This window comes from Fonsecaea multimorphosa, assembly GCF_000836435.1.
Source record: "Fonsecaea multimorphosa CBS 102226 unplaced genomic scaffold supercont1.8, whole genome shotgun sequence".
Lineage (NCBI taxonomy): Eukaryota > Fungi > Ascomycota > Eurotiomycetes > Chaetothyriales > Herpotrichiellaceae > Fonsecaea > Fonsecaea multimorphosa.
Genome location: NW_015971642.1, coordinates 1,054,103 through 1,073,996, shown reverse-complemented (window position 1 = coordinate 1,073,996; position 19,894 = coordinate 1,054,103). Strand labels below are relative to the sequence as shown.

Below are 19,894 nucleotides of genomic sequence, written 5' to 3'. Positions count from 1 at the left end.
GGAGCAAATGGACAAAAAAGGAATCTCGAGTGAAGAGAGCGAACAGAGGGATGCGCCCAATCTGCGGGGGCGGCGGGAAGCGGGAGGTCCCAAGTGCCACGTCGTATACTAAGGAAAAGATAGAGCAGAGGCAATGGGCCGTTAATCCATGGCGGGATTGGAGTAGAAGGGAAAAGAATGGAAGTCTGGAATCAACACAAACGAAAGGAAAGAGGTGAGAGCACGGGAGTGCAAGAAGTTGGAACGAGCCAAGGTCTGTAGAAACAACAAAGTGTCACACAGCCATGACGGGCGACCACCTCTTCAATCCAAGAGGGGAGGACTGCCCGCCCATCCGCTGTTGTTTCCGGATAGCAATGCCAACCTCAAAAGGGGGTTATCTGTGAGACGTCGTCTCCTTGGCAGAGGAGCGTACAGCCAATCGGGCTCAGCACCAAGGCCCCTCCGCCCGGAAAGTTGGACTTGGAGCGGCGGGACAATACACCTCCTTTGTCTTGGCCTGCCTTGGCACAATCTGGAAGGCGCTCACCCTGACGATCCTTTTCCGGCGGGACACTCTCCCAAAGTCTTGTTGTCGAGTCACTCATCCTAGCTAACCACCTGTGTCGCAAACTTGGCTGTGACTTCACCCGTAAGTGGTCGATGAGGGGATGAACGAGCACAAAATAGTCTCTTCATGTTTCTTCCCCGAAACTGTACAGAGTAATTCTTTGGTACTTTTCGAAATAAGCATGCTCGCTAAATCTGAACTCAATGATATGTTGTTGCACGTTGCTGTAAGTGTATGTCAATCTCAATGCGAGATAGCCCACAATGGCAAGGCCCATAACAAAACAGGACTCCTTTCTTCGCCTTCGCTCAAATGCATCGATGTTGTCAGAATCGTCGTGTCAGTATGAATACAATATGTATTGTCAAGTGTCCGGGGTAGACGCTCTTTGTCATCTACTCCCGGGACTTTTCCTCCTTGATGGCCTCAACGCCGTGTGCTAGCTTGAACATTCCCACCCCCAGACCGCGCCGTGCACTGTGCGGTTCACTGTGTCGGTCACTATGTAGCTGATGGTCTGTTGAGCTCCCCGTTCTGTGGTGCGATCGGTTCGTATTGGCGCGAGGACGGGGGAACTCTGAATTCTCGTCGATATCTCGCAACCCAGAAGACAGCCCCGTCTCAGGGCGGAACTGGCGTCCTTCCATGTTCCCGTCGACAGCCGACGTCGTCGAGTACGCTCCTATGGACGACCTCCGACGCTGTACCCGAGACATGACTCTTTCAGCCTCCTTGGCTTCTTTCGCTTGCAGACTCTCGGAAGGTAAAAGGATGGCGCGGTCAAGCTCGTAGGGGAGTCCACGGTGTCTTCCACGGATCTGCATGGCGATTATCACCAACTTTGATAGTTTGTGGAACTCTGCTGAAAAGGAAGCGTTGATGGTCGGGTAGCCTAGGGAAAGACCGACAGTGCCATAAGCGGAGACAATTTCGAAGAGGACAGCAAACAGGGAAAATGCGTTGTCGTTGGGATTCTGCAGTCGTCCGCCTTCGACAATGGCAATGATGAACATGCCCAGAAAGATGTACCACAAATCAAAGGAAAGCTGCCTCCGCAAATGCGCGCCGATATAGCTTGGCTCGCCCTCGTCTTCGTCCTCCTCGGCTGGAGTTCCATAGATACCCAGACTCTTCTCCTCGTACACATTGGTTCGTCGCATGGAAATGGCAATTGGAAAGACGGATATGTACATCATGATCAGATAACTGACCTGAATGGCAGGGTGGAGGTCGGCGAGGTTGACCACGGAAAATCCCGCCGTTCGAGTCGACGCGGCTTGAAATAGACCATCAAGAAACCGTAGCCCCCCAGGTAAGGACGTGACGGTGGGATCATTGAGATCGAGAATGATGAAGAAGATTAGATCCAGTCCGTTGAGGATAACGAGGATAGCAAACAGCCACCAAGTCGCTTCTCGAGGAAACAGGAGGGTGAAGCAGCGACGTGGATGATCCAGAAGAAATTGGAGCTCCTCCCACAACGGAGTGCCTGTTCGGACACACTTCGAAGTGGCCCATATAACAAGCCTCAACATGCATGGAAATCCAGTGTTCCCAATGACTATCAGAAAGGTCATCAACAGCAGGGGAAACACGGCCAGCTGGAATGAGATCATGGAATTGTTGGTAAGGGTGAAGCCGAGATCGTTGAAGGCAGAAGCACTCGTAAAGAGTCCCCACCAGACTCTTCCCTGCGACTGTTCTGTCACATACTTTCCATAACTCGTGTGCAAGATCCACGGGGTTAGACAGATGATACCGAGGACGTGAAACGAGAAGAAGTACAGGACGAGGATCAGTGCCAAGGCCTTGAGTGCCCGATATTCTATCCCGCCCAGCTCTTCTCGCTGCTCCTCGGTCAGACCAAGGAAAAATGAGTTCCTCCCGATGGTCGGTTGCCAACTCAGGTATGGGGCAAGGTCCTGTGCACGTGGCGTGTTCACGCGATGTAGTGAACCCCTCCGGCGGAGGTGAGAGCTAGGCTCAGGGGAATCGTAGGTATGTGGAGGTTCTGTAGATTGTCTTGTGTTGAGCCGGGGAAAGGTATTGGTCCGGTCCTGGCGGTCTCGCAAGTGTGTTGGTTCGTTGATGGTGATGTGTGCAGGAGGAGCAGGGTCATCCTCAGCTACCACGTCGATTTCTCCTTCATTAGTGTTGGAGAGGTCGGGTTCACTCGCGACTGGACGCAAGACATTCTGGTCAAAGCTGGAACTAACATGTTGAGGCCGACCGCCCAGCTCGAATTCGCGAGGGCTGGGGATTCGCAGAGTAGTCGTGTCACTGGGATTTCGTTGATTCTCGAGAAAGCGGATGTGTTGCTCTGGACTCATCTGGGGAGGCACACGCAAATCATCATTGGACTGAACTGTCTGGAACAGTGGACGATGATCAGGTACGGGACGCCTCAATTCCTCTTGCTCTTCCTGAGACGTGTCAGACGAATCCGCTGCCTTCCCGTTGCCGTTGCCGAGCTTCTCTGCGTCTGCAGGGCCTTGGCTGCGCCCGGTGTTTCGCAAGATCCGGATTGCTTTCCCTGCGACGCCCGGCAGACCTGGTTCCGGGTCATCCCTTCCAATTGTAGTGGTGCGTTGCCTGGATCTTGTTCGTCGCATGGCAGTTGAGGTCTTGACGACGGCCTCGAACCGTTTTTCGAACCAATACAGTCGGGCGAAGACGACGGCCGAGTTGACGACAATGGGATTGCAAAGCATGGCGAGGAAGAAGAGCATGAATTGCTGGCCGACTTTGAGGTTGTTCACGTCGATGGTGTTCAGACCGCTCTGGGTACAGGCTCCCGAGGCAAAGAACAAGGCGTCGATGTATGCTATACCACCAATGCCATATATGATGACCGAGCCCAGAATTGTCATTCCAATCATGTAACAATAATGTATGGTGATGAAGTTGAACCTCCTCTTGATGAAGACATCCGGAATAATATTCCTCTTGCAGAAGTCCCAGAAATTCCGGGACAAGTGTGATATCAGGTCCATGGTTGTGGAGTCGAGTGAAAGCAGGGGATCGAGACTGGCTCGAGACCGTCAAGCTGTTTCTTGAGGACTCTATTCTGATCGGTATTCAAGATCGTACGTCAGGCCAGGTCATTCCATTTTATCATCAGGGCAGGAGCAGGGGAGCGGGAGTGGAGATGGGCATGACAGCGACAGCGTTGGGAGGAGATGCTTTTCGTTGGTCAAGCAGAGGAAACCACATTTTGCAGAAGAGGAAGAAGGGTGAGATCTTCAAGATGGGGATCTGCGCTGGTGAAAGAGCAGAAGGACGAGGCACAAGGGAACAAATATGAGGTGCAGTGGAGGCATGACGCCAAGTTGCGCAGCAGAAGAATCTTTCTGCGAGGCCCAAGGTGGAGGACCTCGAGGGCGCCATCCACAGCCTGAGCCTGAGAGCCGGGACCCCGCCAGCCCAACCTTGGAAGCTAACTGCGAGCAGTTGGTCAACGGTACATAGTATTTGGTGCTTTGCTTAACATTGCTTGTTTTTCCCTTGGCCCAATTATTCGAAGCTGACACACTTTTCTCGCTTTTCGGTAATGGCAATTAATCCTCCGTACCTAACTCGCTAACAACCTTACTGGACTCGTAGTATGGAGTTCCTGGATGACGCTGCTTCTTTACCGAGTATGTTGGCCTAGAAAGGGCTTCCACACGCGTCAACACCCACCACCACCACCACCACCACCACCATTCATCAACCACACCGTTGCAGCCTCAACCATCATTCATTCACGTCGCCACTTCGTCGAAATGCCCTCGGGGTCCTTCTTCCACCACGTGGGAATACCTCGTCTATGCCCTATTCCAGCCGTTTCCAATTGTCCCAAAACCTCCGCCTGCATTCCGATTGGCACGGGCAGTCACTGCACGAGCTTTACTTCGCGCACCCTTACTCATCCTAGTGCATATCTTTCTTCCTTGATCGATGCTTCTTGTACCGAGTACCGGGTACCTCGTAAAGGATTTATAGCCCAGGAATTAAACCGGTTGAAACCGTCCCGCAGCCCCGGAGACAGAACCTGTCAAAAAAGAGGCTTACTACAACGAATCTGGTGGCTGAGTGATCTTTGGAAGGTGATCACCATTCAGATTCTTGATCAGCTTGCCGATGCCGGAATGACTGTAGTCCTTGGAATTCCACATGTCCTTGTGATAGCGCACCTTGCCGGCCTCGTCGAGGGACAACGAGACCAGCGAGTCGACTTCCTTGGGAGTGTTGGCCACCTTGGGAGTGTACTCCTGTCTTAGTTTGAAGACAATGCCCGTTGGCGTGTCCTTGACCACTTCGACCCTCTTGGTTTCCAGCTTGCTGAAGATCTTGGGGAGCCCGTACCACTGACCGGCAATTTTGTATCGCGTGTCGCAGTATGATAGCGGGTCGTCGTATATGGCCTTCTCTGCATACACCGACATGTCTTTCTCGCTGGCACTGCCAGAGTAGAGGTTTGTGATTGACTGAACAATGGCCTCATGCTCTGGTGATATTTTCAACGACTGTTCAGGGTGAGGTTCGTAGTCAACAGCATGGCCGTCGTGGCCCGTGAGCTGCTGGGGATCTGGATGGGGCTCGTACTTGGTATGGAGCTCATGCGTACTCTCTGCCATGGTCGCTCTGCTAGATGCGAGATAGAAGCTACTAGGTACGCTACTTGCGTTGACCAAAAGCGACGTCGTCACACAGAACACTTACCGGGGTAGGCAGTCAGTCTCGAGGGCCTCTGGCCGGGGATGAAGAACACCGCCGGGTCATGACGACATGACTCTTGAAAAGACTGAGGTAAGAGTGCCGTCGTCACTATTTCCCACCGGGAGCATCGTATGGCTTCTGCCGCCGTGCGGGGATGTTGTTCTATACCCAAATCCATCGATATATTACCTAGGTAGTTTGAGAAGTCTTTTGCCAGGAATAGGACGAGTGGACATGACACGAAACCCAGTCTTGCCCTCAGCCTTTCCGTCTTTCTGCATTTCATCACATGGACCACCTGCAGGTCCGTGTCATGGCGGGACTGTTTGTGCCTGGTCTAAATTATGCTGCATCTCGACATACGTTTTCTCTCTGGTGTGAAAGTGACATTGAACTTTTTTGTGTTTATTCTGGCCTCGGGGTACCTTATACATTCGCATTCGCAGACTGTGCAGAAGGCCCGGAAATTTCGGCAATGGAGGAAGGATTCAATCCACGCGGGGCACCCACTAGGGGGTCTTACCATAGATTATATAAACAATCTCTTTGCGCGCTGCGCAATCCACCTTTGAGATGGGGCTCCTGCAAGCGCAGCCTGGGTGCCGTATACCTAGGTATGGAGCACAGGAGACGGGAGGTGCTTTGTGGGAGATAGCAGGATGACAGTTACGACCGAGCTTAAGACCGCGCCCTACGCCAGGGCCAGTGTCTCCTTGTGTTACTAGTTGACGAGGAGTATGACGCATACACCCAGCATACCTGGTAGTTACCTATATTTATTATTACTACAGAAAGGAAAGGCATGCCACGGTCAGCCAGCCGGCGATTAGGCTTGGACTTTAATAAACCTACGAGTACGGATGACCCCAATTTGGGCTGGGTAACGATCGCACCAAAAGGTGAGCGGCACACCACGATGCAGTGGGACAATAAACCCCGCCAGAGGAAGCTTGTGAGCTTGTGTGCCACGCACAAGCCATCTATGCCTCTTTTATGCATGGTTATGATGCAAGAATTGTCAATCGGCTGTTGCACTAGAGACACCGGCGCAAGGCTAACGCCCCCTTGGACCAATTGTCTGGGGATCATGCCCTGCCCGGCGCGGTTATCACGGCAATCTCTTTCCCAAGCCCCGTGAGCCAGATTCTTCGTGACAAGATGGCGAGACGCTTCCGAGGTCTTTCAACTGCGGCAGACCACCTGGGCGATACCCAAATACTGCCCTGTCTGACAAAAGCAAGACTGAAACTGTCGAGGGTGGCTCGCACTCGCCATCCGACGAACGGACGAGCAGAAGGTTCTGGCCGAAACAGATCGAAAGGAACAATCCGTGATCCCAGGTGGGTGATGGTCCCTGGCAACCCTCGATCTGCCGCCTATGGGCGGAGATATGGCGTCTCGGCATAACGCTGTGGTGCGTCGATGCATATCGTAATGAATCTTTGATTCTTGCTTTAAGACCAGCCCTCTCGCCCGTGCCAGTCTCGTGAAATTCGCTGTCTCCAAAGCCAAACACGGGCACCTTTCTTTTCCCACGTCAGGCTGAAGCAGCTGTCCAGCACTCACCATGTCGACCTCACCGACCAACTCGTCTACCTCGACCCTCACAAACGATGCCGAGAGTCAGAAATCTGGCCCTTCGCGCAGAAAAGTGCCCCACTGGCGCCTCGTGGCCAGCCAGACCCTTATCACGGAAGATGTCTTGAACCATCGATACAAGGGCTCGGGAACAGAGGAAGACCCGTATATCGTCGAATTCATCCCTGACGACCCTCGCAATCCCATGCTGTGGCCGGACTGGAAGAAGTGGGCTCTCACCGTGGCGGTCGCCATTGCCACTCTGGCCGTTGCCTTCGTCTCCACGGGCTACACCGGCAGTATCGAACAGATCATCGAAGCCTTTGGGTGCAGTCAAGAGGTCGCGACGCTCGGGGTGTCTCTTTTCGTCCTGGGCTTCGCTATCGGGCCGCTTCTGTGGGCCCCATTGTCGGAGCTGTATGGCCGTCAAGTCCTCTTCTTCGGCACATATGCAGTTCTTACCGCATTCAACGCGGGCGCAGCAGGCGCGAATTCCGTCGCAGGTTTGATCGTGATGCGATTCTTTGCTGGCACCTTTGGCGCATCGCCGCTCACCAACGCCGGTGGCGTCATTGCGGACATGTTTCCCGCCAATCAACGAGGCCTAGGAATGAGCATCTTCGCCGCTGCTCCCTTCCTAGGTCCTACCATCGGCCCAATTGTCGGAGGCTTTATCTCTGAGACGGTCGGATGGCGTTGGGTCGAGGGCGTGATGGCCATTTTCACGGGCTGCCTCTGGATCTTCGGCGCCCTCGTCATCCCGGAAACCTATGCCCCCGTCATCCTTTCTCGCCGCGCCAGGGCACTGACCAAGCGGACGGGTAAGCTCTACGTCTCTGCCATCGAGAGACGTCAAGGCAAAGTTACACCCCAGGCCGCCTTCTCCAAAGCCCTGTCGAGGCCATGGGTGTTGCTGTTCCTCGAACCAATCGTCCTCATCATTTCCATCTACATGGCTATTCTGTACGGCACGCTGTACATGCTTTTCGGTGCTTTCCCGATCGTCTTTGAAGAGGAGCGAGGCTGGTCGCAGGGTATCGGTGGTCTCGCGTTCTCCGGCGTCGCGGTCGGGATGATCACGGGCGTACTCTATGCCATTTATGATAACAAGCGATACGCGCGCGTCGAAGCCGAGCACGGCGGCGAGGCGCCCGCCGAAGCGCGCCTCCCTCCTGCGGCCGTGGGAGCCGTCGCCATCCCGATCGGCATGTTCTGGTTCGCGTGGACAAACTATCCTTCGATTCATTGGATCGTGTGTATCATGGCCTCGGCGCCCTTCGGGTTCGGCTTAGTCAACGTCTTCCTCGCGTGCATGAACTACCTCATCGACGCGTACGTCATCTACGCCGCGTCGGTGCTGGCGGCCAACTCGGTCCTGCGCTCGCTGTTCGGCGCCGTCTTCCCCCTCTTCACTGTGCAAATGTACCACAATTTGGGCATTCACTGGGCCAGTTCGATCCCCGCTTTCTTGGCGCTCGCCTGCGCCCCGTTTCCCTTCGTCTTCTACAGGTACGGTGAGAGTATTCGGATGAAGTGCAAGTATGCCGCCCAGGCACACGAAGCGTTGCAGCAGATCAGAACGCAAAACAGGGAGGTCGAGGTGGAAGAGGATGGCGAACAAGCCGCCGAGGCTACCGAGGCCGAGAGAATGGAGGAGAAGAAGGCCGAAAGCCAGACTTAGTATTGGGCGGTTGACTTTTGACCTTTTTGTGATGGACGAGAAGGAATGTTTTTGGTTTCATTGATGGATCATCCTCCTCATTGGTTGATTGATGTCGTCTCCTCGATCTGAATGTCGTGTCATGCCATTTTCTCTAGCGATGGCGTTGGTGGGAAGATTTATTCCAAGTCTGCATTGTCGGAACGAATCCAGCCTCGCCTTGATTGATGTTCTGCATTTTCTTTCGTACACTGAGCAAGCGTCGGGCTGGCTCTTTCATTGGCAGGTTGCTGAGAGGGCAAGGAATCCAAGTGCTCACCGAGAATCCCTATAGACAAGAAACTATAGAGGTTAGGATAGGAAACAAGGGAAATATAGAAATGGATATAGAAAAATGATCTCGATAACTGCACAAATAGAAAACAAATTTTCAAACTGAGAAAGACAAACGTTGAGGTTGACGTTCGAGGATTCTTTCCCTGCTTATCATTTTCGAAGCCCCCCGGTTCCTTCCTCGCTCGGTAGTTCGAATCAGGCATCCCATGCGTGAGCTCAGCGGGTCCTCTTTTTTTCTGACAGTAGCAGCCAACCCCTACGAGGCTGCGAGGCTGAGGTTTTTTTTAATTCTATATTCATCGTCTTGGATGTATGGATATGACCGTTTCCAACATCGTACCTTATGGAAACGGTCAATCGTCCAACGATGGGCTCATCATCGTGAACTGTCCATCCCTAATTCATAATTTAGAGGTATCCGCGCTCTTCCCAACGTCATTTCCACTTTCAATGTCCTTCAGATCCTTCTCCAGGATCGCCCACGGGCTCGTTCCGTTGCTGTCATCGACCCTCGAAGGCGCATCAATGCCACCGACCACATCTTCAAGGTACTTCAGCACGGCGCCGCGCATGACCACGAGACGTGCTCTGCGCGCCTCTTTTGACTCGCCCGAGATGTCGTGCTTCGCATGGGGAATGATGAGGGAATGGCGGGACAGTGCTGCCTCGCCAGTGGATTCCAACGCCGACTTCCAGCGTGAGAGCAGGTGGGGTTTATCTACCGTCGGGGGGATACTCTGGTCGTTAGCGCCCTGGAGAATCAAGAGGCTTTTCGTCCCTCCATGGCCTGATGATGGCTGCAGGAGATGCGGAACGGCCCCAATCAGACCAAACGTCTCTCGAAGCCGCTGATCGGACAGGTCACTGGAGTAGTAGTCGTCCATTGCTGGCTTCTCTGGCGAATCCGGTGACGCTAAGCTGAGGAAGCGGAAAACGGTCACCGGAACAGGGCCAAAGAGAGGCGTGATGACATCCAGGGGTATAATTGTGGTCTTGTGTTTCTCCCGGGGCGTCGAGTAAGCGACTTGCAGACATGCTTCGTAGCTTGCTTTTGCAGCCGACGACTCAGACGCAGAATGCAAAATTGCTTCGCGGTCCGAGACGGGCGCCTGTAAGATTGCGCCTGAGATATTGGGGCGCGCAGAGGATGTCGACACGGGAGAAATAAGATAGTGCATCAGGTCCTGACAGCCGGTAGAATGGCCCATCAAAACCACGGGCGTCGAAGGAGACTGGGTTATGGTGTCTCTGATATATGTGATTGCGGCGGCGATTTCCTTGACCTACATTGATGTGTCAAAATCAACGATCTCCAGTCATGACAATGTGCCCCAGTTGAGGGGGCCCCGAATTTTCCAGCCTTTGGACAAATTGACTTATAGGTTCATCCTCTCTTCTGTAGAGATAATTACACCACAATAAGATGGTGGTAGCTCGCACGACTTACATCACGATCTAGATCAAATAATCCCCAGCTCCTCCCGTTAGTCGAAAGCTGGACGTGCATCACGCGCCATGCCTGGCCTGCAACATCGCGCGGGAACAGCGCAGCCAAGTCGTCGACGTAGCGTGGGCTCCGAAAGTTGTCGTAGAGTCCGCCCACGAACAGAAGAACGTTGGGAGGTGAGGATGTTGCTTGGAGAGAGGTCTTGTTGCTGGTGATTCTGTATTCTAGAAGGAGGAGGGGCCGCTTCGGGTCATAGATGTGAGTGATTGTTTCCATTGCTCAATAGGGAAAGAGCACAGTGTTTGGTCAGTGTCTGGTATGCGACGCATACGTTTGTTGATAATGATATTCACATTGGAAAGTTGTCGGTGAAATGCCGGTATCGGAAGCACCAAACTCGACCCCTCTCTTACAGAGCTTCTCGTTCTCCCAAAGACCTTTTCTCATTCTCTATCATCTTCAATTAACATCTTGGTCTAACACTCCATTAGAAGGCTATTGCCAGATACATGCTATCAAGTCACTGTGCTTCTATCCAGGATGATTTTACCGAGGTACTCACCACCTCTGCTCGGCACTTTTGTGCGCCCAGAAACGTAGCCTGAGCAGCAGTTTCAGAATCTGAAGATTTGTCTTCGAGGCTTTTTTCGATTCGCCCTATCGTCGACGACATATCCGGGAATTGGTCGTTATGTGCCAGAGCGATCGTCAACATAATTTTGATGGGCCATCATGCAAGGCGCCAACGGCAGCAGCGGTACCGCAGGGAAGCAGAAAAGGAGAACTATGCAAGCCCATGCTCGGCTGAACACTCGGGGCGAGACAACTTTTGCATGGTATCCCTTGTAGACAACTAACTAGCTGTCTGTCTGCCCATTGACTGCAGCGTGGCAATGCGTCGTTAGCGAGGCCAAATGAGGTTCCTGCCCGCCTTAGGTGTTGGGTGTTCTGGCCCGGCAGACAAGCCAAAGTCGCCCCCAGTCGACACTTGTTCAACCGCCCTCCGCCTCCCCCGGGGCCTAAGAAGATCAAACTGGACAGCAGTGGTTTAGTGCAGTAGAATTAGGGTTCCCTCCGACTTCCGTGGTCCCTGGGGCTCTGAGTAGTCTTTCGTGGAACGGAGAGTGGAGGGCTGAATGACTCGTACAGGTACGCAGTATACTGAGAGCAGTTCGAATCCCGCTTTTCTGCCTACCCACAAGAAACCAGAGGCTATGCGATACTTTGTACAAGTCGAATCGTCTGCACGTAGAAACGAACGGTGTGGGAGCTACAGAGCGGCTGGTGAAGGTAGGAAACATCCTCGGGAAATACAAAGCCTACCCCCGCAATCCCGGTGGATGGCGATAAAGAGACTCAATGCACGCGAAAAGAAGGCATCTGCCTTGATTCGTGATTGGCACAATTGACTAAAGCATCCAGGCGCTTCATATGGTGTCTGGCGACACTTGTAAAACGCCTTGTCCCACGACTCCCCGATACTAAATGCTCCTTATCCTCAGCCACTTGTATTAGCACGAAGTTTGACTGCTATACCTCCCAATCATTCGATTGCGCCGACTTGCGACCCGTGCCGGGAAACTCGCCCCGACATTAGATGCCCCTTCTATCACTAGGAACCTCGTATTCACAAAGTTCTTGCGAGATTATCCACCTTTCTCAAAACCTCCGCCAATGCAGTCGGCTTACACCCACTCAGTGGGAAAAGACCCGGCCCTTCCAACTCTCCATGGCAGGTCCCGAAGCTGGTGACAGACCTGGGGCCGGAAACAGATGCTAGTCAAAGGACGGATTGCCCATTCCCTCAGCATAAGGAATCAGCATACTCCTCAACGCCTATGTCTTGGGTCGATCAGGCTGCGAACCCTTGCAGTTGCAACCTACCTTACCGTGACACAGTTATGTAAAGATGCAGATACATATGAAACACGGTCAAGGGCTATCCCACCAAGAGCCGGCACCTTCTCTGCGCTTCGAGCTGCTAGTGTTCACGGAAAGCGAGAACTAATGCCTCCAGCCGAAGACGACTTAACATACTCGCACCCTCGGGGGAAGAAGCACTGGCAGCCTGCGTCATCACTCAACTTCCTCATACAGCATTATGGGTCTGCCGTTTCTCGTTGCCGAAAGCGGGCATCATCAGAGAAGCTAGCAGAAGATCGGTCCTGCGACCATGCAGTCCTAGCCATTCTTTAGTCACAGGTCTGCTTCTCCCCTTGCAGCACCTCATCTTTGATTGAGAAAGCTCAGCCAACGGCATCCTTGTCTGACACACGAAGCTCAAATCACCAAACACATTTGGCCTTTCATGGACCATGTGCCTGGCGGAGCTTCTGGAAAGCTCCTAGCGACAGGACTAAAGCCAGCCCAACCCATGCTCCCAGCCTCGCCTCAATGAGTCGAGTCAGTCCACCTCAGGCTATTCAAGTGTTTTCTCGTCCACGTCATTAGGACGACTGTTAGTGGCAACAGATCAGGGGTATGTGAATGGAGCCGGGGTTTCGCTACTTGGTCTGGCCCGAGCCAGAACAGGGCACATCAAAGCGAGGCTTGGAAACCTGGCCATGGACTTTCAAGTCTCCGGACAGCTCGTATTTGAGCATTATATATGCCGGTGACTGTACCATCCCTCCGCCCCTATGAATCTGATCCTCCCACCAGCACTTCGCAGGGCCACATGCTTCTCGAGTTCCCAGCACTCGAAAACTTGTCGCTGGAAACAATGATACTCACAAGAGATGCTGTTGATCAGCATGCCCCTAACCCCCGGGGTGACACTGTGGTGACAGTCAACATCGCACTGGTGGTGGTTGCAGCAGTACTGGTCATCGCACGGTTCTGGACACGCATTGTAGTCAATCATATGCTTGGTTTGGACGACTGGTGTGTCCTAATGGCCCTCGTCAGTACTTAGAAGTCTTCTGGTCCACCGGGTCATTCTCCATCTCTAACCATCGGAATAGTTTATTTCAATTACCATGACCGGGCTATTCTACGGAGGTACGTTCGACACTCTGATCCATTGTCCATGTGAGATGCTGAAGCTGACGGACGAGTGACACAGAGACAAAGAATGGGTTCGGACTTCACCAAGCCACAGTCAGCCAGGAACATATTTTGCAAGCTTGGAAAGTGAGTTGCCTCAGACTCGTTGCTCTGGAGAACGATTCCAGAACGGAGCAGACATACACTAACTGCTCAAACAGTACTTTCTCGCCTGCCAAGTGCTATATAAGGCTGCCGCTCTCTTTGCAAAATTGTCGATGCTTTTCCTCTATCTACGAATCTTCTCTTCTCACGGTTTCCGAATCGCCGCTTATGTTGTCATGTTCATATGTGCTGGCACAGCCATCGGGACCATACTTCCAACAATTTTCGCATGTCATCCTATCCAAAAGGCATGGACCCCAGCCTTACCCGGCAAATGTATCTGGACTCCTGGGATCTGGTACTCCAGCTCCTCAATCAACATCGCAACAGACGTGATGATCATAGCGCTACCAATTGCTCAGATCCGATCTCTTAGACTACCCAAGGCCCAGAAATTCGGATTGGCCCTCCTATTCAGTCTGGGGTTCTTGTAAGGAACTATTTCGTTGGGTTCTGTCGTTCGCAACGTACTCTGACACATCTCTAGCATTATTGCGACTTGCGTGGTTCGTATCGCCACACTTGGCCCAGCAGCAACACAAAAGGACAGCACCTGTAAGCAACTGCGTGTGCCCTGACTCCATACACTGAGTGGACATGCGCTCTCCTGCAGAAGAGCCGTGAAGTTGAGCTGCGGAGCTAATCCTTTTGTCCAGACTATCAGGCTCAAAATAACCTCTGGCTCGGCGTCGAGGTGAACACGTCCATTATTTGCACCTGCATCCCACCTCTGAAGGCAACGATTACGAGATTCTTTCCGCGAATGTTCCACGGCTCCTCCTACAATCGTCCAACATCCAGTTACCGATCGAGGTCGGGAGCGGTCCCACTTTCCGGCAGCTATCAAAAATCATCTGTCAACGGGGGAGCCCCATCGTTTCCGAATCCTGCCTCGCCCACCAAGGGATTCTCCTCGACCGTCATCACCGGTGGTGGGTCCAGAACATATCCCATAAGCGAATCAAACAGCGATGAAGTTGTCATGCTGGACGATATAGCTAAGACAGAAGCGGACATATACAGACCCAAGCGCAGAGACGACATCATGAAACAGACCGACGTTGAGATCTCGTATATGGGGTCTGTCTAGAGAGAGCGTAGAGAGTGGGAACTCTTTGGTCACGGAGGGGACTGCGAAGCCTGTCTGTGGCATCGTACGAACTTTGGCCGAATGCACGATATCGATTTCGGGAGTCCGAGCTGTAATGAGGGTGGCCGGTGTCTTTTTGTTGTCTAAAAGCGTCCGCGAGAGAAAGATACCAGATATCAAGAGTTGAGATCCATGATGATGAAGATATGTATGTTAGCTAAGAAGCACAAGCAATAACAACAGAGCTACTAATTGACTGCCTGGTGATGATCTCTGTGCTGGCGGGAGCTGCTGTGTAGGTTTCAAGCAGCTGCTGCTCGAGAAGACACGCCGCCAGAGCCCAATCCTGGAACGAAAGAGCAATAAGTTGGGGTCAATTCTCCACATTGTGTCTCGCTTTTGCCTGACATCAATGAGTCGATATGCTGAGGTGTTGTTATCGCGACGGCCCCAGGAGTGACTCGGTATTGGAAGTTTATATGGTTGCCGCTTTAAACTCACGACCGTACCATTTGAAGCGGCGTGTTGCGCCTTCTGTTTCCACAGGTGCTTCTGCTCAACAACTTTGGGCTTCATTTCTGTTGTGTTCGCCAGGTCATTTTGTTTGACAGTCTCCGAGCTTTGCTACCAGACTGCAGAACCATGGCTGTCCTCATTCTATCGCTGCTCGCTCTCTCCTACTCTCTGGGCCATGTTCTGGCCGCCTCGCTCCGAGTCTCGGTTATGCCTTCGAACATTCTTCCCAATCCCAACGTCCTGCCAGCTTCGACGCATGCTGTCTTAACTTCAGGCTCTGGACAACCCATCAAGGCTGTCCTGCGCAAGGGCAATTACTTTGAGTTCCCAGAAATATCCACCACCGGATCACATCTCCTCGACATATACAGTCACGATTACGTCTTCGCACCCTACAGGATCGATATCTCCCCCTCCTCCGACCCAGCCGGTACCGTCATCGCAGGAGCTTGGGAAACATACCGTGGAACACGATGGGATGACCGAGGAGTAGCACTCGTGGCCGCACCTACTGGGCAATTGGACATGTCCGCCAAGGTCCTGTCGAGGAAGAACTTTTATGAACAGCGCCAGGGTTTCAACCCCATGAGCCTGCTGAAGAATCCCATGATCCTCATAGCGGTTGTGGCCCTCGCTTTTACGTTTGGGATGCCCAAGCTGTTGGAGAATATGGACCCTGAAATGCGCGCCGAGTACGAGGAGATGCAGAAAAAGAGCCCAATGGGCGGTCTCACGCGCGCGATGCAGGGCGGAGGCGGGGGTTCTGCCACAGAGAACTTTGACCTTGCGGGCTATCTGGCAGGGAGTGGGAAAAGTACGGGCACCGACCGAAGCCCGGAGAGCATCCGCGAAAGAAAGCGATAGACAATCCTGTCTTAGCCGTCTCAGGGTTCGAATTTTTGTCGAAATGGCATGGTGGAATTTCTGTATCTGAGAATTGACATGACTCTCAAAATCACCTAGGACTTCTGCCGCCCTCAAATATGTATACAATCCGGATCGTTGAAAATACGCCCTATACCCTCTCGCAGGCGACCCTACGTCGAGGTTCCCTAAAGACTCGCAAGGACCGAAAACTCCAGGCATGAGAAGATGACGTGAGTGGACCTTCTTCAAGAGTGCGACAGCGTCGAAGTGCAGGGTTCATTTCGTATTTTTCTCGTACGGTCAGCAGCGGAATACGAGTTCTGGGGAAATTTTTCCTGTCATAGGCCTTCCTTTGGCTCTCTCCGCCGGCCCCAGGGCGACCCCGCCAAGCCGATCCTGCGATTGAACCGACTTGCGACCGACCTGCATGAATTGGATAGCGAATGCAGGGATGCAGGCTTTATACAGTAATATCCCCCTTGGGAGCAGCAATTACGACCGATGGTTGCGAATCACCCAAGTCAATGCGTCACGTGCAAACCTGCTGACGACCGATCCCATTGCAGTGACAATGCTAGCACAGGATGCGACAGCTTGCGAAGGATGGTAAAACCAATTCACGACCAGCAAATCATAAGCCCGATTCAGCAAAGGAGACGAAACCCACTATCAAGCTCTAGATGGGACGGCTTATGTCCTGCAGATTCTATGACTTGTATCTTCAGTCTTGAACACGCATCTCGTGCCCGATTGACGACCACATAAGCCTGTCCGCTCAACGTATTCAATCCGTTTAAGGCCCACCGTCGACGGGGTAGAATGTATTTCCTAACCAGGAAGTCTCTACGAGCACGAGCCAATCCTTCTTGAGGCCCCCAGTGAATACCGGACCGCAAGGCCTTGTACCTTGTTGCACCATCACCATGCTTAGCGCGACCACCACTGCTGGATGTCAGACTCTGCTCGTTCGGTTTTGGACACACGAGATGGCCACGGGCTTGTGGCGCAAGGCCGAGAGATAAAGTGTCAAGGCGTGCCGCGAACCAGTTGTTGTTACCTTGGCACACATCTCGTTCCTTGAGTACCTAGGTACCCCCCGCTTCTCCTCATTATTCCTTGGGTCCTTATCCGATTCGGCGATACCCCAGTCACTCCCGATTCCCTTTCGCGTGGAGCCTAGGTCCTAGATATATGGTGAGCTGGAGTAGCTCTTCTGTTGACTCGCTTTACAATCTCACCTCTTTCTCCCGGCAGACCGAAGGCACTGGCAACAGCCCAAGCCAAGCCATGGAGGCCCAAATAACACCACTGTTGGAAGAGGCTGTCAAGGACAAGAAGGTACCAGGGGTCGGATGTTTCATCATCGACTCCAAGGGCAACTTTCTGCTCAAAGAGACCTTGGGAACCACTCATCTCCAGGACCCCGATGCCGCCCCATTCGACGCGGACACCACGATGGCAATCTTTTCATGCACCAAACTTATCACCGTGATTGCTGCGCTGCAACTGGTCGAACAAGGCAAGATCTCCCTCTCGGACCCGGTGGAGAAATATGTTCCTCGAATCTCGAAGATTCAGGTGCTCGACTGCGTCAAGACAGATGCAGATGGCAAACCCGAGCCCGTGTTGCGCTCCCCGGCGTCAAAACCGACCATTCTGCATCTTATGACCCACACAGCTGGCTTTACGTACGATTTCTTTGATCACGCAACACTTGCATGGCGCGTGAGCACAGGTCGCGCTCCCATGCAGTACCACTCGATCGGCGACTGGGAGGATTATGAAACGCCTCTGGTGGTCGACCCAGGTACTAAATATGTCTATGGCATCGGCATTGACTGGCTAGGTTTCGTTGTCCAGGAAGTCACCGGCCAAGCCCTGCCCGATTATCTTGCTGAACACGTCTTGAAGCCCTTAGGCATGAACGACACAGGTGCTAAGCTTCCGCCGGGAAAGAAGAACATCTATCTAGTCCACTTCGATGTGCCCGATGGAGCAGGGCTTGTAGGAGTTCCGGACGCAAAGCATAACGAATCCCCTGTAACCTGGGGCGGTGGAGGCTTCCTCTACTCGACCATGAACGACTACGCAAAATTACTGGCGGCGATACTCAACAACGGCACCTCACTCACCACGGGCAACTCGGTCCTCAAACCTGAGACCGTCAAAAACTTTCTTTTCAAGGACCTCCTTGGTCCAGAAGTCGACAAGTCCGACGTCGGTGAAGTTCGTGCGAGTATTCCACAAGCCTCCCTTGAGGGATCCTTGTTGCCTTCGATCCCACCCGAGAAACGAGGCTGGTCGGCCGGGCTGCTCATGAACCACGACGATTTACCCTATGGTCGCAAAGCCGGGTCTGGCGCATGGGCCGGCCTCGGGAATTTGTACTACTGGATCGATCCCACGACTGGCATTGCGGGGATGATTTGCTCGAGTATTCTGCCGTTTTTGAACCCTACGGTTATGAGGCTGTTTGATGAGCTAGAGAGGGTCGCCTATGGACACGGTGTCAGCGACGATGACGTGGATCCAGATAAGAGGAACTACAAGCCCAAGTCGTGAGCCAGAATCACCCGTTCAAATGTGATCATCAGGCCGGGCAGGCAAAGGTTGTTTGAGAATGAATCACATCCACCAAACAATGGCTTATTGAATATCGAAGAAAAGGCCAACCATGTGATATATTGGGAGAATTGATGATTTCTTCTGCGCGAGTCCTGCCAATGCATACCTTCCTCTACGACGTCTTGCCCCTAGACTCCCAGACTGCTTTGGGAGGGTAATATTATTGCCGCACCAAGGTTCCTCCTACCTTCGCCCACGCCGGATGGTTGTCTACGAAAACAAGGAACGAGGAGGTATTCTTGCAGCAATGATAATCGCGACAGTGAAATTTAGAAGGTTTGCCCCCGGTAGTATACTCTGTGTGATCGAGCGGGTGTATTATTCCTCCAACAGGCACTCGCAGGTAGGTACTCTTAATTACTCTTAGGTAGTCAGGGTACGTTAACTAGCCCTGTGCCACGCAATGCATGCTTGTCCTGCATATCCCCTCCGTAATGTACTTAGAAGAAGAAAGAACGGGTTTCCGGATACAGCAATTACCCTATCCAGACACGCGCGCCACTGTACGAGAGAAAGATCCTTGTGCTCCTCACGGGCCATGGCAACCAACCCCTAGTGGAAAGCAACCGGGGCGCGCGATTCTGGGAGTAAGAATCTGCGGTTTTGCGCGACTGCAATGGTTTGATGGTTTTGATATCTAGGTTACCCCTGGGAGAGAGATAGACAAACTACGAAGTTATGGAGTCCGATGGGAACAAGCACCTGAGATGTCCCAGCTGGTACTTCGGCGACGGAGGGGGATGTGCGCCCGAGCGCCGACGACGAGTAGTAGTACTCGGCGAGGTCGGTTGCGCCACGGGCGGTAATATGTTGGGTGCGGGGTAGGGAGTCCCTTGGTTCCAGTGGCTTTGTGGGATTAGTGCTTTTGCGCGTATACGGTCTGCGCGCAGAGTAAGCCAGGTTTGGGGGCTTCAAGAAGCGTGCCAGTCCGGGTTGGCTGAGAAGGTTGATCTGTTCTATTGGGGAAGGAAGGCGGGACGCGACCGAACGACGAACGACGAACGACGAACGACGAACGACGGGCGACGGGCGACGGGCGTTGACCGCGACACTCTGACATGCTTCTCCTTGACCCTGAGTGTCTTGTTTGGTACTATATATGCTAGCCTGTACCCCGTCCCATGCCCTTCTGTGCTAACATATGCTATGCTATCATGTCTTACATTGCCAGGCCATGCCGTACCACTCTGGCTCTGTCGTGTTCTCTCCAGCTGCCTTGACCGCTGGAACGCCACTCCCTCTGCAAGGACCGTACTCATCAAGGCCGTTTACAGCCCGGGAAATGCCATTGGTTGTCGACTTCAATATAAACAATGATACTGACGTTAATTCATGTTCCACCAAGACAACACCTTGGTTCTCGTCGTCGCCACC

General features: G+C 53.0%; 7 protein-coding genes across 7 annotated transcripts; 4 read left to right on the top strand and 3 right to left on the bottom strand.

The window, feature by feature from the left end:
• Positions 1 to 945: 945 nt before the first annotated feature.
• Z520_05102 (uncharacterized protein) lies at positions 946 to 3,543 on the bottom strand (the record flags this gene model as incomplete). Its single annotated transcript, XM_016775606.1, has 1 exon — positions 946 to 3,543. The coding sequence occupies one exon, from the start codon at positions 3,541 to 3,543 to the stop codon at positions 946 to 948; it is 2,598 nt and encodes an 865-aa protein (XP_016633649.1).
• Positions 3,544 to 4,602: 1,059 nt separating this feature from the next.
• Positions 4,603 to 5,169, bottom strand: Z520_05101 (uncharacterized protein; the record flags this gene model as incomplete). Its single annotated transcript, XM_016775605.1, has 1 exon — positions 4,603 to 5,169. One exon carries the CDS (start codon positions 5,167 to 5,169, stop codon positions 4,603 to 4,605), a length of 567 nt encoding a protein of 188 aa, XP_016633648.1.
• Positions 5,170 to 6,818: 1,649 nt separating this feature from the next.
• Z520_05100 (uncharacterized protein) lies at positions 6,819 to 8,510 on the top strand (the record flags this gene model as incomplete). Its single annotated transcript, XM_016775604.1, has 1 exon — positions 6,819 to 8,510. The coding sequence occupies one exon, from the start codon at positions 6,819 to 6,821 to the stop codon at positions 8,508 to 8,510; it is 1,692 nt and encodes a 563-aa protein (XP_016633647.1).
• A 716-nt stretch (positions 8,511 to 9,226) lies between these two features.
• Positions 9,227 to 10,548, bottom strand: Z520_05099 (uncharacterized protein; the record flags this gene model as incomplete). Its single annotated transcript, XM_016775603.1, has 2 exons — positions 9,227 to 10,108; positions 10,273 to 10,548. 2 exons carry the CDS (start codon positions 10,546 to 10,548, stop codon positions 9,227 to 9,229), a joined length of 1,158 nt encoding a protein of 385 aa, XP_016633646.1.
• Positions 10,549 to 13,250: 2,702 nt separating this feature from the next.
• Z520_05098 (uncharacterized protein) lies at positions 13,251 to 14,512 on the top strand (the record flags this gene model as incomplete). The annotated part of the gene is made up of 5 exons (XM_016775602.1): positions 13,251 to 13,272; positions 13,337 to 13,404; positions 13,479 to 13,852; positions 13,910 to 13,977; positions 14,079 to 14,512. The coding sequence occupies 5 exons, from the start codon at positions 13,251 to 13,253 to the stop codon at positions 14,510 to 14,512; spliced, it is 966 nt and encodes a 321-aa protein (XP_016633645.1).
• Positions 14,513 to 15,154: 642 nt separating this feature from the next.
• Positions 15,155 to 15,892, top strand: Z520_05097 (uncharacterized protein; the record flags this gene model as incomplete). The annotated part of the gene is made up of 1 exon (XM_016775601.1): positions 15,155 to 15,892. The coding sequence occupies one exon, from the start codon at positions 15,155 to 15,157 to the stop codon at positions 15,890 to 15,892; it is 738 nt and encodes a 245-aa protein (XP_016633644.1).
• Positions 15,893 to 17,182: 1,290 nt separating this feature from the next.
• Positions 17,183 to 18,457, top strand: Z520_05096 (uncharacterized protein; the record flags this gene model as incomplete). The annotated part of the gene is made up of 1 exon (XM_016775600.1): positions 17,183 to 18,457. The coding sequence occupies one exon, from the start codon at positions 17,183 to 17,185 to the stop codon at positions 18,455 to 18,457; it is 1,275 nt and encodes a 424-aa protein (XP_016633643.1).
• Between the last annotated feature and the right edge of the window lie 1,437 nt (positions 18,458 to 19,894).